The sequence below is a fragment of the Physeter macrocephalus genome, chromosome 11 (assembly GCF_002837175.3).
Source record: "Physeter macrocephalus isolate SW-GA chromosome 11, ASM283717v5, whole genome shotgun sequence".
Classification (NCBI taxonomy): Eukaryota; Metazoa; Chordata; class Mammalia; order Artiodactyla; family Physeteridae; genus Physeter; species Physeter macrocephalus.
The window spans coordinates 167,785,390-167,802,679 of NC_041224.1; the positions used below are offsets into that span (position 1 = coordinate 167,785,390).

The 17,290-nt window shown below is 39.9% G+C and overlaps 1 protein-coding gene across 16 annotated transcripts in view; it reads left to right on the forward strand.

Moving 5' to 3' along the window:
* The window catches only part of ZC3H14 (zinc finger CCCH-type containing 14), a 41,552-nt gene that overhangs the window by 19,702 nt on the left and 4,560 nt on the right, over positions 1-17,290 (forward strand). For 4 of the 16 annotated variants that reach the window (XM_024130937.2, XM_055088670.1, XM_055088671.1 and 1 more), the window contains 4 exons: positions 7,441-7,515; positions 12,206-12,365; positions 13,141-13,373; positions 17,074-17,194. In XM_024130937.2, coding sequence (XP_023986705.1) covers positions 7,441-7,515; positions 12,206-12,365; positions 13,141-13,373; positions 17,074-17,194 — 589 coding nt within the window. The remainder of the gene's footprint in view (positions 1-7,440; positions 7,516-12,205; positions 12,366-13,140; positions 13,374-17,073; positions 17,195-17,290) is intronic. The other 12 variants (XM_055088672.1, XM_055088673.1, XM_024130938.3 and 9 more) reach the window with 3 other exon arrangements.

Below are 17,290 nucleotides of genomic sequence, written 5' to 3' on the forward strand. Positions count from 1 at the left end.
CGGACGCGCAGGCCCAGCGGCCGTGGCTCACGGGCCCAGCCGCTCCGCGGCATGTGGGATCCTCCCAGACCGGGGCGCGAACTCGGTTCCCCTGCATCGGCAGGCGGACGCGCAACCACTGCGCCACCAGGGAAGCCCTCTCCTCAATTTTAACTTGATCTCGTTCTACTCTGGAATATTTTCTTGACTTTCTTTTCAGTCCCCGTATTTTTTCTCTTTTAAGACAGGCATATTTTTAAATTTCCACAGGCTCTCTCTTGTTCTGTTTTTCATAGTATCTTGTGAATACAGGATCATTTCAAATTTGTCTGAAGAACATAATAAGAGTTTTGTTTGTTTGTTTGTTCTGTTTTTAAAGAGAATTCTCTTTTGTCCCCTAATGGATAGTTTTCTGTCAGTGTTTGGTGTTTTTGCACTTTCATTTGTAGGCTCTTTTTAAGAAGTCTGGACACGTGGTTACTAGTGTAAGAAAAGGCAGTATGGAGACTTACCTAGTGTGGTGGCATGGGCTGTAAGCTTTACCGTGGGCAGGTTTTGTTTTAAATAAAGCAGATAAGGAACTGCTTTATTGGTCTTGAAATTACAGAGGAATTTCCCTGGGGGACACTTAAACATTCCCACTAGCTGCCTAGATTCTCCCCATATCATTTGCTGAGTTTCTTTAGATTTTTTAAAAATTAAAAAATTTTATCTTTTAAACGTTTGTGCCTATACCATTTGGAAAAGCTTTTTTTCTGTTTCACATCCTTTGAATTTGCTCATTGTTCCAACCTCTCACCATTGGGTGCCCCTTTGTTCATTTTGTCTAGATTAAATACCTTTGTCTCAGCACTGTCGACTCCTAGATTATCTCCAGCCTGGACCTTGTACCTGAATTCCTAATTCCTATCCAACTGCTTACTCCACATTTCGTCTTGGATGTATAATAAATCCTTTTAAACTTGTCTAAAACCGAACTGCTAACATCTTTCCTTCCAATTTGTTTTTCCTGCAGTCCTCCTCATTTTAGTTAATGGCAGCTCAACCTTTCCAGTTGCTCGGGTCAGAAACCTGTGCTATTCTTTCTTTCAAACTTACTGCCATTTTTCCTTTCCTCTCTCTCCTTTCCTTCTTCATTCCCTCCTTTTTCCTCCCTCCCCTCTTTTTTCCTCCTTCCCTCCTTCCACCTTTAGCAAATCCTATCATCTTCCACCTTCAGAATATATTAAAATTCACTCACCCCTTATACCTCTGCCTCTGTTATCCTAGTCTAAGCCATCATCCATGACTTGCCTTGATTATTGCAGTAGTGTCTTACTGGTCTGTCTGCTTTCAAACTTCCCCTTCTGCTGTCTGTTCCACACAGCAGCAGAGTGATCTTTTCAAGCTGTAAATTAGATCACAGCACTCCCCTGCTCAGAACCCTCTGTTGACCCTCTGTTACACTCCAGGTAAAAAAAAGCCCTCCTTGATCTCATTACCTGTCCCCCGCTCTGTTCTCCTTGCTCTTCCCCAGACACCCTTGGTGTGTTTCTCTTTCAGAGCATTCAGAGAAGAGCATGTGTGAGGTGCTTTTGCCCTCTCCTGGGAATGCTTTCTTCCAGATGTCCACATAGCTTGCTCATCTCTGTGAGGCCTTCCCTAGCCCCCTGAGCCCCACACTCCCTACCACACTTTTCCTTTCTTCTTTTCCTTTTTCTTTTTTTTTGGCCGCGGTATGTGGCATGTGAGATTTTAGTTCCCGACCAGGGATAGAACCTGTGCCCCCTGCTGTGGAAGTGTGGAGCCCTAACCACTGGAGTGCCAGGGAAGTCCCCCAGCCCCCTTTTCTAAAACTTAATTTTTCTCCATAGCACTTACTGCCATCTAATATATATTTTACATTTTCATAGTTTGGATACTTTTATCCAGACTTGGAGCTTTAAATATCATCAACATAAAATGTATTTTGTTTGTTTTTGAGGCTCATCTCCTTCCCCTCACCACCACAATATAAGTTCTTTGACCGGGGTGGGGTGTGTGTGTGGTTCATTGCTGTTATCGAGCACCCAGAACAGTGCCTGGCATGTGGTAGGAGCTTAGTAAATATTTGTTGCCTTAATGAATGTGTCACTTCTGCTTGCATCTTACTTGTGGTTCTCCTAGCGTCTCCATTTGTGGCTTTTTTGCTTGGTCAGTATTTGTGTGTGTATTTTCTATTTTCCAGAGGTGGTTGAAATCTCATCTGCTATGACCCCCTTCCTAACCCCCATCTCTGAATCAGGGATCTCCAGATTTCTGACCATACAGTTTTTTGTATTCTAAAATTATTTTTCAGTGTGTATGCTAAATGTGTGTATTTAGTTTACATATTCACACTCAAATGCTCTTATTGATATGTATGTTAGAACATGTAAAAATAGAATTCTAAGGAATATAGAGATAAAAATATTTCTAATATAATAGAATTTCTGATATTTCCTTCCTCCACCTCAGTGGAGGAAGTGGATTATCCTCTTAGAGACCCAATTTGGAATCCACTGCTGTATGTTAAGGATTTGTGCCATTTTTAAGTTCTTTACTTCATTTTTACGGACTCTTCAGAAGGAGAGGCTGTAAATGCATATACTTAATATATCATGTTGGCCTGGAATCACTGTGAAAGACACTTAGTAAAGAGGAGTTTTTATATTCAGAGAAAACAAGGAAAATTCCCCCTTCGTTCAGCCCACTGCCTTCCTCAGAGGTAAGCACTGCATTTACAGACCGGTGTACGTCTGTAGTCTTGGCATTTTTTTTTATATGTATGTACATGTCCATCCTTTATAGAGTAGAATTATCTGTATATTTATATGTATGCACATATGTATGTCTATATAAAGGAATTGCACCACATGATTTTCTTTGTACCATGTTTTGTTCCATTTAATGTATCATAGAAGTATAACAACCTAGTGATTATGAACACGGGCTCAGGGAGACAGACTGCTCGCGTGTTAAACCCAGCTCTGCCGCTCACTAGCTGACCTTCACCTTTCTGTGCTCTGGTTTTCCAAGAATATGTGAACTTCCTCTGTTGATGGATATTGACGTTGGAATCTATGGAAGGATCTTTGCTTATTTTGCATTCTAAAGTTGGGCTGGGCCCAACTTTGAAAGGCCCAGGCTTTGAAGCCTCAAATGGCTTCTTTTTAGTCACTTTGTTTCTTTGTGACCCATCCCGTGTTAGAGCAGTTTTCTACTTTGCTCACTGAAGTTGTGTTTGCTGCCCAGCTGATTTGCAGGTGGTGCTTGGCTGGGGATTTGCCACTCTTCCTAATGTTTACTATACATGTCCTCTGTTAGCTAGTGCTCTTAAAAAATTCCATGTGACTCTAAAGCCTTGTAAATTTTGAAAATTATTTTCTGTATAAAGATTTTGAAGAGTTAGGTTAATTTACAGGTGTAATGGAGAAACGAATAAAGATTCTTGTATAAATTTCAGCACTTTTTCTCTGTTCTCTAACTGTGAATGATGTCTATTTAACTGGGAAGTCAAAGGCTACAGTTCTTTATACAAATTCTTTTAGAGAGGCTGTGGGGAGTTGTGTTTACCATCTTGCATCCTTATATTTTGCACAGCTTATTTGTTGGCTTGGTGAGTAAACCAAAGTAAAAACAACATTTCTCAAACTAAAGCCACGGAGAGACATCTGTGATCTTGGATTGGAAGACTTTAATATTGTTAAGATGGTGATACTCCCCAAATAGATCTTGAATTCAACTCGATCTTTGTTAAAATCTTTGCTGGCTTTTTGTAGAAGTTGGCAAGCTGATTCTAAAATTCACATAGAAATGAAAAGGACTTGGAATAGCCATAACTATTGAAAAACAATAAAATTGGCAGACTTATATTTCCCAAGTTCAAAACTTACTACAGAGCTACAGTAATCAAGACTGGCACTGGCATAAGGGTGTACATATAGACCAATGGAATCAAATTGAGAATCCAGAAATGAACCAGTATACTTGCGATCAATTTGAATTTCAGTAAGGATGCAAAGACAATTCATTGGGGAGAGAGCAGTCTTTTCAAAAAATGTTGCTGGACAACTGGATATCCACCTGCAAAAGAATGAAGTTGGACCCTTCCCTTACACCATATATAAAAATTAACTCAAAATGTAAGAACTAAAATTATAAAACTCTTAGGAGAAAAAAATTGGTATAACTCTAAATGAGCTTGGATTAGGCAGTGGTTTCTTATGGCACCAGAATCACAAGAAACCAAAGAAAAAATAGTTAAATTGCACTTCATCAAAGTTAAAAGCTTTTGTATTTCAAAAGATACTATCAAGAAAAAGAGAAGACAACCCACAGAATGGGAGAAGATCACATATCTAATAATGATTTAGTATCAAACCAAGGCCCAGTCCTCATTTTCCCTATCTTTAAATTTCCACTATATCTTATATCAGTACAGTTGAATTCCATTATTACCACATATATATATATATATACATTTTTTTAAAGATTTTTTTGATGTGGACTATTTTTAAAGTCTTTATTGAATTTGTTACAATACTGCTTCTGTTTTATATTTTGGTTTTTTGGCCACGACATTATTACCACATATATATATATATACATTTTTTTAAAGATTTTTTTGATGTGGACCATTTTTAAAGTCTTTATTGAATTTGTTACAATACTGCTTCTGTTTTATATTTTGGTTTTTTGGCCACGAGGCATGTGGGATCTTAGCTCCCTGACCAGGGATTGAACCCACACCCCTTGCTTTGGAAGGTGAAATCTTAACCACTGGACAGCCAGGGAAGTCCCATCACCACATATATTTTTAAAGAGATTTGTCTGTGATCATGGGTCCAGTTACCCTCCCTGCCCTCTCCCGAGAAAGGAAGTGTCAAGTACTGTCCTATTACTATTTTCAAGGGGAAATGAAACTTGATACTAGATAAAACACTTTAAAAATAATCTGAAGCTTGAAAATTATGGGTAATTGATGAAGAGGCAAAAGTACATTAAGTTCACATCATATTCAGGTATAAAGTGCGTCATGCTGTTTTATTGCTTAATTTATGCTTCAGATCTTCAGTGCTCCTTCTCATATGAGGTAAATAATAGAAAATTCTTTGTGTGTCACATGTCTGCTTCCAGCCAATCAGAAGCCAGAATTATTTTGTGTGTAATAATAGGGTTTATTGTTTAGAGAGGAGCTGTAAGTAAGACTTACAGGATACAGGGGCCTGCATATTAGGGCTTCTTAGTTGTGGCAAAGAGAACATTGGTCTGGTTTGTTTAGCATTTTCAGATTTTACTTTGGAGCTCTGACTCTAAAAATGTACAGTCCTATCATTTATAGGTTTTAAATGTTACTTTTAATACTTCTTAAAGTAACAGCCTTAGTGATTGCTTTTATTTTTGATGAAAGTTTAATGGGCTGTGAAAGAAAAATTACCAAATACTAAGAAGGAAAGAGAATTTTATGAAAATGTCTTCAAGGTTTCCATCACCATCTTTACCGGTTTTCTTTTCACCTGGGCCAATTGACTTAGGTTCTGTAACAAGTTCCTCTTGTTCACTGAGTGAGCTAGACAATATTTCCCAACTTTTAAGGAAAATATCAACTGATATCAGTGAATTAAAAGGGATGAAAGCAGCAATTTTGACAGTGGAAGCAAATCTTTTTGATTTAAATGTTAGAGTGTCACAGAATGAAGCAAAAATTTCATCTTTGGAGGTTAAAATGAATGAATATTCAACGTTAACATCTGAATGCAACAGACAGTTTGAAGATCTTCAAGAGGTAGTAGATTTTGAATCACAGTCAGGAACTACTGATGTAAAAATAATTGGCTTCCTTAGAAACATTGAGAAAGGTAAATTCCTAGTATGTGATATCGTCATGTAGTAGTTTTCATATGGAGGCAGCAAGGCACAGAGAACTTGAATTTTTCATGGACGTTTAATGACAAAATCAGACTCTTCTACATGATTTAACTTAGAAGCCTAGACTTTAAAATTCCATCCTTTATAGTGGATCTCTCTAAAATGATGGTTTGAAAAGGTAGATGAGTATAGAGAGATGAAGCAAAACTTGAAATGTCAGAGAATGGTCCTCTTTCATATGTCTGTCTTGTGAAATTACTTGAAAATGTATAATTCTTCCATTGTTCACTATTTATGTTAAAGAGACCTGTTGTTAGTATTTGAATTCCTGTAACCTAATTACACATCAGTTTCCCAAGCTGTCCTACAGGAATACAATTTGACCAAATGATATCTGTGTTTCAGGTCAGCTCCTCAGGATTTACTGTGTTTTTTTAACTATGATAATTTTGAAAGGAATTAACTTTTTTGGTTTTTTTGCACACCACTAAAAAGTAATGTAATATAACATATTTTAAAAGAAAATAGCTGATAAAACTTTGGTAGGTTTTAAAATTTTTACTGAAGTTGAATTTTAATGAAACATGATAGTTGGCAAACAGTTGCCAACTTACATGTCGGCACTGAGTGAGCAGACTGTCCTTGTGAAACTGACAGTAATAGATTTACTAATAATTAGCATGCATGCATCTTACTGATATTTCAGTATTTGGAACCCTATCAATTATATTCCTTCGTACACCGTACTGTAACACTTCTGTTTTAAATCAGCAAGTGTATACCTAGTATGTGCTGAGCAGTGGGCTGGGGAGGTTTGGAGAAGTATGATATTCTCCCATCACTCAAACTGAAGATAGAAAAATCAATTCTGTGTCTCTGTTTTATTTCATTTTGCAGTGTAACTATGAGGAAATTATGAACGTGTTTAAGAAATAATACATACTCTAGCTGAGCATCTTTTCTTACAGGAGATCCAAGTGATTGTTTACATGCTTTGCTGGTGTAGGACCCGGACTGTAGAGCTCTGAGTGTCTACTTATTTGTTCATTATTCTTTTTGTATCCATCCAAGCCTGTAGTTTGTCTTTTGGGAACTCTGATCAGATAACTGGGGTGTTGTTTTGCACTTCTGTGGGTGGGGGATTGACTTATAATGGTGAGAGCCTAGGTGATTGAGGGAAACACTTCTCATGTTGATCTTGCAGTTGGCTGTTGCCTGTCTCCCAGGACGCAAGCTGAGGGTCCTTGCAGCACCTCCTCCTGGCTTTTGCACCCCCTTTTTCTTTATCGCCAGGCTTTATCTCCAATCCAAGGAAACCAGCTTCCAGACAGGGAGAACCATTGCTTTTTTTTTTTTTTTTTTTTTTTTTTTTTTTTTTTTTTGCCATTTTTTATTTAACCTGAGTACAGGTTTTTGTCTTACAGACCTTTGGTCTATAAATATCATTAAATTGTATTGTTGAAGCTTTAAACTATTTTAAAGACTTTCAATTAAGAACCCAGAAAGATTATTTTAGTCTTAATTTCTGGGAAGCACACGTGCTGGTATTGTTTGTTTTTTAAGCGTAGTGAAGTTTTAAAATTTATGTTCTAGGAACTCAACAGAGGCACTTGTTATCCCGACTGCAAATTGACCCAGTAATGGCAGAAACTCTGCAGATCAGTCAAGGTTGGTAATAATCTTAAATTTTCATTGTAATCTAGCATTTTTCAGTTATTATTTCCATTCCTTACACCTCATTTAATGTATCTTGTATGTCTTAGATCCTGCCCTAAGGTGCTATATTAAGACCTGTGAAAATATTTTAGGGCCAGGAGATAAGATCTGCATTTTCTTCATGCTGTGTGGTGTTTGTATTTTTCACCTCATGCAGAAAGTTTCTTCCTTTGATGCCATTTCACCCAGGTCCCTGGAAACTGTTGGCTGCTCCTGCCCCTGGTCTAGGGACCACTTGAGTCCCTATACCCTACTCTCCATCCAAATTTTGCCATTGCCCTGAGCTGCTTTAGTGTCCTCTGGCATGTGCAGCCTTATCTCCTCACTTGTGCTTCACTTTAGAATCTCATGGCCAGGGCTATACCTAGAGCTTATCATTCTTAGAGCCACTGTAACTTGTTTACCTGTCTCCGTGACCCCCAGCACACAGACAGAAATACCATGGGCTACCTCAGGACTGGGGTGAGTGCCTTATTTATCTTTGTGTTCTCAGTGCCTGGCCCCTGCCAGATGCGTGTAGGTGCCGAATAACTGTCTGCTGAATAAATGAAAAGGAGCCATTGGATCCCTGGAGTCGTTAATTCAGATCCTGTTTTCTCCTGCATCCATTTCCTCTAAGCCTGCCCAGTGTTGGAAGCTGTGGCCCCTTGACCCCTCCCTGTCGGCTCCTAACTGAATTTTCTTCACCCGTGTTCAGGATTCCACAGTCAGCAACTGTATTCCCTGACCCTTCCTGGCCTCTGTCTTAGAAAGGTGTGCTTACTGTCTCTAAGGGTTACCTTTTACCCAGATGCCAGATCCTACTCAGTTGATGAACATTCTAGTGTCACCACACTTCTGTAGCTTTAGGCTCTACCTCTCTTCTGGCTTCTCCCTTCTGTCTATAAAAGTGTTGAGATATTCTCCATCCTTGATGTTGCCCTCTCATCTCCCCACATTCCATCCTGCTTTCTACATAAGAGTATTTTCAGAATGTTTGGCAACTAAGGTCTGTGTATATTGTATTTGCGTCATCGGCTTTTAAACATTTTTTTGTTTCCTTTATTTTTATCCATGATGCATGTACAGTTTGAAGCATCAAGCAGTTATACAAGGCTTATGAATGAGTATATCCTTTGCTTACCTCCTATCACGTTTTTTATTTCTGAGAGCCCTTTTGTTTCTGCATATTCCTTTAATTTATTTTTTAACATACTGATTTTATTTCATTTACGCAATACTTTCTCTTATTTCTCTGAAGATATTAAAGGCAGTTTTGGACACTTTGCTCCCCTCCCTCCTTGGTCTTGTTTTCTCCAGGTTGTTTGTTTTGATCACTGTCTTTCATGACAGGTTTTCAGATGTCTGAGGATCCTTGGTTGACTTATATTTAAGAGTGGGGCACTTAGAAAGCTGGTTGGTGTTTTGGGTTCATTAATTGGGGGATGAGGTAGGGGGTTTTGACTTTTGAATGTAGACCCTGAAGTGGAGAGTGATTTGTCTTGCCTGTTTACTTTGGGGGCGCCGTGATGTCTGTGTCTTTGGGTCTTTTCTATCAGGTTGGTAAGCTTCTCCAAAGAAAGATCTTTCAAGACATGGAATGGCTGCCAGGGTTCTGGGAGCTCAATGGGGACAGGGGGCTGAGGTACGCACCTCAACATTAACTGCTGTGTAATGTTTACTTAACACACACGCTCTCAGAATCATACTTCTTTCAACATGGCTGGCATTCATTGGTCCAGAAGCCCTCTCTGTTTTTACCTTTTCAGGAGTCTAAAGGTCCACTTTTCTCCAAGAGAGAAGTGGTCAAAGCTTACCAGGAAATCTAACTGCTTTTTAAAACTAATAGTATATACATTTAGTTAATTTTGTTGTGGTACCTTTCTATCAAAGACCATGATGCTTCATCCATAAGCTTATCTAGCAATGATCGATGGGAAAGCACATCTCCAATTATTCCAAGTATCTTTAATATAAAGGTTAGGGGAATAGGTGTGGTAAGGATCAGAAAAGAAGAAAACAGATAATTAAAAGAGAAATGGACACTTGAACCTACTTCTGTTGTGCCGTTTTCTCCCAACCCCTTCCCAGGGTCCCCTGTGCTGCCACTTTCTTAGCCTTTGAAGAATCTTGGGATCCACGTTAGATTGCTTTATTATCGGCTTAAGATTCTGCTTTTCGAGATCAACTAAGTTAGTTTTCTACTTTCAAAATGTGGTTATCTCTTCTTTAACAATTATTTTCTTTGTGAGTTTTTTAAAAAATTAACCCTTTAATTGACATTTTATTAGAGTTTTAGGAGGGAACAATGCGTGGGTTCAGCCTTTGGTCTTTACCCAGAAGATGTCACTAACTCTCCCATCTGTCTGCCCTACTTGACCCAGGCTGCTCTCGTGAGTCTTGCAGAGGTGACCAGTGGCTCGTGTGGAGTGTATAGCTCTGTTTTCTGTGCACAATTCTCTAAACTCTGGGGTGGGTGACACTTGCGTTCCAATGTTTTCTTCCATCTTTGATCCTTTGGCTTCCAGGACTTCACCTCTCTCTCTGTTTTTCTACTAATTCCTTTTCATTCTCCTTCAACTCCCCTTCTCCGCTACCGCCCCTTAAAATGTTAACTTTATCCTTTGTCTTGCCCTCAGCAATATTTTCATCTCTACTGTAGTCTCCCAAGATGCAGACTAGTAGGCCTGCTGAGCCTCAGAAAGAGCAGGGTGGTGAGGAGGGGCGGCAACCCTTGGACTAAACCATGGGCCCTCCTGTTGCTACAGCTCTGAGAGCTCAGTCAGTCATTTAAGAGCTCGGGGTTGCAGATTGGTCATCTGTAACGTGGGAGGAAAACCTGCTTCCTAGGCTCCCTGTGAGGATTCAGTGAGAAGACAGCACTGACTATGTACAGTTTATTAAATGTTCTCATTTCTCCTTCAGCTTCGACTCTGCTTCTCTTATTTCTCTCTCCCTCCTGATAGTCAAATCTGAATTTTCAACTTCTTTCTAAACACCTGAGTGTCCCACAAAAACCTCAAACTAAAGAAATCTAAAATTGAAATTTATCTTTGCCCTCTTTTAAATCTGTTCTTTCTCCTGTCCTGACTCAAGGACAAGCCTCTCCTCCTACACTTGTCTTACTGTTTCTACTGCCCTTGCAGGGGAAGGCAGGTTTGCCTCCTTCCTGGGACAGTAGTTGAAAATGCATCTGCTGTGATGTCTAGTGCCAATTTGAGTGTGGAATGTGTCTCCTCTTCCTCTGACGTGTGTGAGGAGAGGACAAGGGGTGAGAATCTGGTATTTCAGAGTCTCTCCATCTCTCTTGGGAAGCAGCCTCATAGCTGAGATCTGGGACTCCAGTCCATTCCTACCACTGTGTGTTTTTCCAAAAACCAACTTGCTCATGTCACTTCCCTACTTAGAAAACTCTCTGGATTACTTACTTCTTCTAGACCAGAATCCAAACTCACTGGCACATACAAGATCCTTCACGCCTCAGCCTTCTTGCCAGTTACCTACTCAGCCCTCCACATACCCCTCCAGTCACACCACGTTTCTCGCCGTGTCTTCAGTTTCTTGTGCCCTGGGAGAGCCCCTGCCTTTCTCCAGTGACTCTACCTGAAATGCTCTCTTCTCCAGTTCTCTCTCCCTCTTAGTTTATTCCCGCTCATTCCTTTAGTACCTGCTTCAAATGTTCATCCTCTGTAAGCTTTTTTTTTTTTGTCTCTGTAAGCTTTTCCTTGATTTCCCAGCTGGAGTAGGTTACTTTGTATTCTCCCAACACTTTGTTCATACCTCTTTTGGATCACCTTTTGGGGCATGCTGTTCTGAAATTACGTATACATCTATTTTTCTATTTTTTCTTTGTGTACCTAGCACAGTGCTCTCACATGTTCAGTTTGTTCAGTGAATGAACATGAATAAATATCCTGTGAATTTTGGTTTCTGTTATTTGCCTGGTAATTTTAAGAGAATTGCGACTTACTAACTTCATTCAGTTGATTGCCTATTGATAGGTCAACCAACTGCATCCTGGGCTCCAGGTCTTGGTATATTTTATAAAGTAGTTTAGCTTAAAAATCAAATCGTAGATGATGTGATCTGTGGCTACTTACATTAAAGGTCAGTTTTCTTTGCTATATTTTTATCAATGTCCGTTCATCTTAGAATTCCCTTTCAAAGTAGGCTATTTACAACCAGGCAGAAATTATGCCAGTTGTATTCGTTTCATCAGGGTATGTTCTGCTCTGTAAGTGTGCAAAATGAACAAAACAGATTTTAGAAAGATTGTTTTTTTTTAAACAGCCTTGGTATCATTCGAGGGTGCATTAAGACTCTTTATTCTTTATGTTTTTAGAAAATATTGTTGTACTTAAAGTAAGTCTTATTGTTAATAATATCCCATTAGATGCCTCATGGAAGAACCTTTCTATACTGTAGGCAGGAAGTGTTCATTAGAATGCCTTGGTAATATGCTGTATGAGGAAAGGAAAACTTGACTTCTTTGAAAAGATGTTTGGCATAGAATTGCAGCCTTATTCCTGAGTAGAACCATTGTAATTTTCCTTTGAAAATAATTACAAATATATAAAAGATTGACATTCTTCTCACATGTGTGATGTTGGGAATGCAAGGTATATTCAAAAGTAAACATTTGTGGCCAATTTTTTTGGCTCAGATTACTATGACATGGAATCCATGGTCCATGCAGACACAAGATCATTTATTCTGAAGAAGCCAAAGCTGTCTGAGGAAATAGTAGTGGCACCAAACCAAGAGTCGGGGATGAAGACTGCAGATACCCTTCGGGTACTTTCAGGACACCTTATGCAGACACGGTAGATGGTTTCTTTTTCTTGTGTAGCTAATTTGTGTTGATTAGAAGTGGAGGTTAACCTGTAGTTCCCAGCTTCCCTCCTCCCCATCCTAGCCCCCAGCGTAGAGTGCTTTATTGATTCTGTAGTTAGGCCACGTATCATACGGCACATCCAGGTTTCAAAAACTCCAGTTCATCTTGCTTATTCAGAAATCCATTATCCTGCAAATAAGTCAGTATATGATTTAGCTCTTAAGAGATTCTTAAGAATCTTAAGAGATTCTTTTCTTTATGCACATCCAGGAAATGAAATTTAAAAAGCCAGGTGATCAAAATCAGGAAGTCTAACCAGAGAGCTAGCAGATTGGGTTGGGGTAATTACTGCCTTAGATAATGGGCTGAATGTTCTGTAAAGAAACAAACATAGAGTTAATAAAATCAGTGTAAATATAGAACTGCTGGCTCTGTGTTCTGAGCATAGATGCTGATTACTCCGTTTATTTCCATTTGACCCTATGAGGGTCAAACGGATGCCAGGGGTCAGAGTTTGAGGGGAGATTGCCCTGAGAGCAGCCTAAAGGGTCGCTGGTGTTGATGCTGCAGTGATTGGCCGTAGTCATTGTGTGTTAGCAGGAATCCACTGATGCTGTACCTGTAAGTCCTACCAAGTCTTTTTTGTTAATGAAGAAACCGCAAACCAAGGAAGGGACTGATAGTGGTGTTGAAGAGCACTTTAGGAGGCTTGGCTTTTTGTGCGTGTTTCCCTAATTCTATGGTATTTTCTATCTGTCTGGCAGAGATCTTGTACAACCAGATAAACCTGCAAGTCCCAAGTTTATAGTGACGCTGGATGGTGTCCCCAGCCCCCCAGGATACATGTCAGATCAAGAGGAGGACATGTGCTTTGAAGGAATGAGACCCGCACACCACACTGCAGCCTCACACGAGGGACTCACGGGTCTCCTCCACCCACAGCAGTTGCACTTGCTGAGCAGGCAGCTTGAGGACCCAGATGGTAGCTTTTCAAACGGTGTGTTGGGAGCTCAGACTTTCCCTTCTCAGGGTGCTGTCATTGTGAAGGATGTCTTTGACATGTTTCTCAACCTTGAATGAATATTGGTTGTAGGGCTTGCTTTTATTTATAATTCAGTAGTGGCCTTTTTCCTTCTCTCAGACAAAACGACCAGTTAAATTTGAGACTGTTTGTCCCTTATGTGTTCCATAAGTGGGGTGTTATTCCAGTGCTAAAATGGAGTTCAGCCATGGAAGCTAAAAAATACCTCTTCATTATACTTGTTAAAGGATGAACCATCGTTCTTGGTGCCTTGTTTACCTTTTTTTTTCCCATTTAGAAACTGTACTTGTTACTTTCCACTTGAACCAGCAGTAGTCTCTTGTAATTAACTTGACAGAAAAGTCAGTTTGGATTTCGATGCTTATTTCTACCTCAGTGAAATTCCCTTGAAAGGAGTTTCTCACCTAATCTGTCAAAGTACTTCTTAGAAGTTTAGAAAAGACCTTATGTTTAAAATTAATTAATACAGAGTCATAGTAGTTACTGGAAATCAGATGAACTCAGTTCAGATAGCAGCATGCTTTTAGGCATTTCTTATCAGTGCTTCTTCTCTCACTGGATACCAGTGGCAGGTGCAGTGCCACTGAGCATTTTCATTCATGTTAGAGAATGATAATCATGCTCCTCATAGCTTGTAAAAATTTTAGGGACACCTTCACTGGCAGGGGAGACAGTTACTGAATCTTAAATATGAAGAGTATCAAAGAAAAAACAATAATGGGTTTTGAAATTTTTCCAAAGTAATCCTCTTTTGGTACAGATACGAAAATGTACCAAATACCTTTTTCAGTCACTAAAAATAGCCTGTAGGGGGAGATCATGACTGAGCGAAGGAGATAGCGCTGTAATCTTGAAGTGAGGGCTCTTCTGGCTGTGAGCCGGTAGTGTAGTGTCAAGGTTTTTTTTTTTTTTTTTTGGTATGCGGGCCTCCCCCTGCTGCGGCCTCTCCCGTTGCGGAGCACAGGCTCCGGACGCGCAGGCCCAGCGGCCACGGCCCACGGGCCCAGCCGCTCCGTGGCACGCGGGATCCTCCCAGACCGGGGCGCGAACCCGGTTCCCCCGCATCGGCAGGCGGACGCGCAACCACTGCGCCACCAGGGAAGCCCAAGTGTCAAGGTTTTGACTGGCGGAGGGAGTTGAAAAACCTGACCTTTTCTTTGAAAGGAAGAAAAATTGTGCACGTTAACAAAGGTGCTAAGAACTGTAGTCGTCAGGCAGTCCGGGTTTCTTGATCCTCTATATTTTTGTCTAAAATAAGAGACGATTCTGGTGTTTTTCGTACTTTGGTTTTCAGTTTGGTAGTTTAATTTTTGGTTTGTTAGGGTCTAATTTTGTTTAAATGTAGATGTCCATGTTAGGCCTTATTGGTATATGTGTCGTAGCCGTGACACTCTAAATAGCATGTTAGTAGAAATTCTTGCCTGGCTTACACAAGTGCTGTGGCCGTTATGGAGACACCTTTGATGAGTTGTGAGCCTCCTTTACCATTGCTTTGATCTGGGACTCTCAATTTTTCACGGCTGCTCAAAGATGAAGCTTTGTAATGGTAGTTAGGACATAAGTGAGGCTGGAAAGACTCCACAAAGAGGCTCTGGTCTCTCTTGCTCTCCCCCTCCAAGTAGGGAGTTTGAAACTTGGTAATTGCCTTTGGTGGCTTTCTGTTGAGTGTTTCAAGGATGCCACCAACAGCAGCATATGTTTTAAGCCACTCCCACTGGCCTTATATGGCAGCACAGATTTTGTAGTTTGCAATAAAAAGTGAATTTGCCTCTTAAAACTTAAATAGGAAGAGTTTTAATAGCTTATGAAGTAAATGTTAGGGAAAACCAGCATTGTGACCTTTGTGTATATATGATGTAATTTTTTCATCAGAAAGATAAAGTTTCCTTGTAACGTGTTTAACTTCTTTAATATTGCTCATGAGATCTAGCTACTTTACTCCATTTTCCAGCCAACCTGCTCTTGGGTATTCTCTTAACTTCTTTCACGTGGTCTGCGTTCTCATGTATATACCTGGGTTTAAAGTATGTTCTTTAGGGAGGGGAGGGTAAAACATATTTTCTCTGCAGGAGTTACACACAAAATAATTTAAAAGTGGAGAAAACTCCTCCTTCCAGACTATCATATTGAATACTTTTATATCCTTGAGCTAATTAATAAATTGTACTGTATTTAAAGTAGCATGGAAAATTTGTCAGGCACAGTCCTAATAGCTGTCTGATTATGCTTCTAGCTGGGCTTCAGGACTGCATTTGTGTGCCTTGTTCTCCTTCATGAAGACTGAGGTTGGGTCACTAGAACAATAAGTACTCCTGATACTGGCTGTTGCATTGTTTGGTTTAGATTGGTTGCCTGTTTTACATTCTTCTTTCCATTAAATCATGAAACTCTTAAGGAAGACATCATTTTCTCTTGGTATAGAGGAGGAAACAAGTTCAGAGATGTTGGATAACACATGCCCAAAGTGTCTAGCTCAGCCAGTAAGTGACAGAGCCAGATTTCAGCTGCAAGAGGACTAGGTGATGTGGTTGAAGTGCTGTTTGCTCTGATAAACATGAATATGAGCCATAATATGTAACACCCTTGATTCCTTTTTTTTTTTTTTTTGGCTAGGGTGTCTTGGGCCAGAAGCTGGCAGCTCATTATGGCCTTCAGGTGTAATTTTATTTGGTTTATTCTGTGTTTTAAGTTTCAATTAGTTGCTAGCATTTGAAATTTAGATCTCATAGGGGAATTTCCTGGCAGTCCGGTGGTTAGGAGTCTGCACTTCCACTGCAAGGGGCATGGGTTCGATCCCTGGTTGGGGAACTAAGATCCTGAATGCCGCACAGCCTGGCCAAAAAATAAAATTTAGATATCATATAAAAAGGTCTTTGGCTTCCTGAATCGGGAGGCAGTCTGGCAACACTAGTTCCATTTTCCCACGTCATAGTAGTTGACGTTGTAATTGGGACACGGCCTCCTGAGTGGAGCGGCAGTGAGCGCCATGGGTGGTCACACGCTTGCCCTTCGGGCTGCTCTTCCGAACCTTTGTTTCCTCCAAGAGGCTTTCTGCCATTTGATCACCTTACACCCAGCCAGCCTCACTCTGTTAGGTGATCTGCCAGGTCCTTGTAGGTTATGACATTTGTGACTCATTTTAAGCAAAAATCTTTTCTTCTCTTTGTACATTGATGTGAGGTTATCACCTGGACTTAGAAAACTGCACATACCTCAGTGAGTGGGAACGCTTGTATTGAGACACTCATCATCTTAACCTGAATATGAGAATTAGTTCACATTTTTTATCACCTGGTATGTTCAGTTATTTCATTTTATTGGCTCCCTACTTGACATTCTTTCCTCTGTTTTATATTTAATTCAGCTGAAATAATTTTGAGAGTTGGAATCTTTCAGTGAGAACTTGGCTCTAGTTGCAGCATCACTGTCCACTTTACTCTTCACAGTGAAAACTGTAGTCTACTTCCTAGTAATCTTCTATAGGATTCTAGTAACCGTGTTAATCAGATTAATTGGACTCATTTATTTTGTGTAACTTATAGACGTAGAAGAACATAAGATTGTAAGACTGAGTTTTGAGGGAAATTTATTAAAGGTGCCATGTCCTGAATTGATCATAATTAATGAGATACTTTTAATTCGTTTCCCTTTGTAGCTGAGATGAGTGAACTGAGTGTGGCACAGAAACCAGAAAAACTTTTGGAGCGCTGCAAGTACTGGCCTGCCTGTAAAAATGGGGATGAGTGTGCCTACCACCATCCTGTGTCGCCTTGCAAGTGAGTAGCAGCACACTGATTCTGGTTTTCAGGTTAAATCTAGATACAGCTTACTTTTTTTTTTTTTTTTTTTTTTTTTTTTTTTTTTTTTTTTTT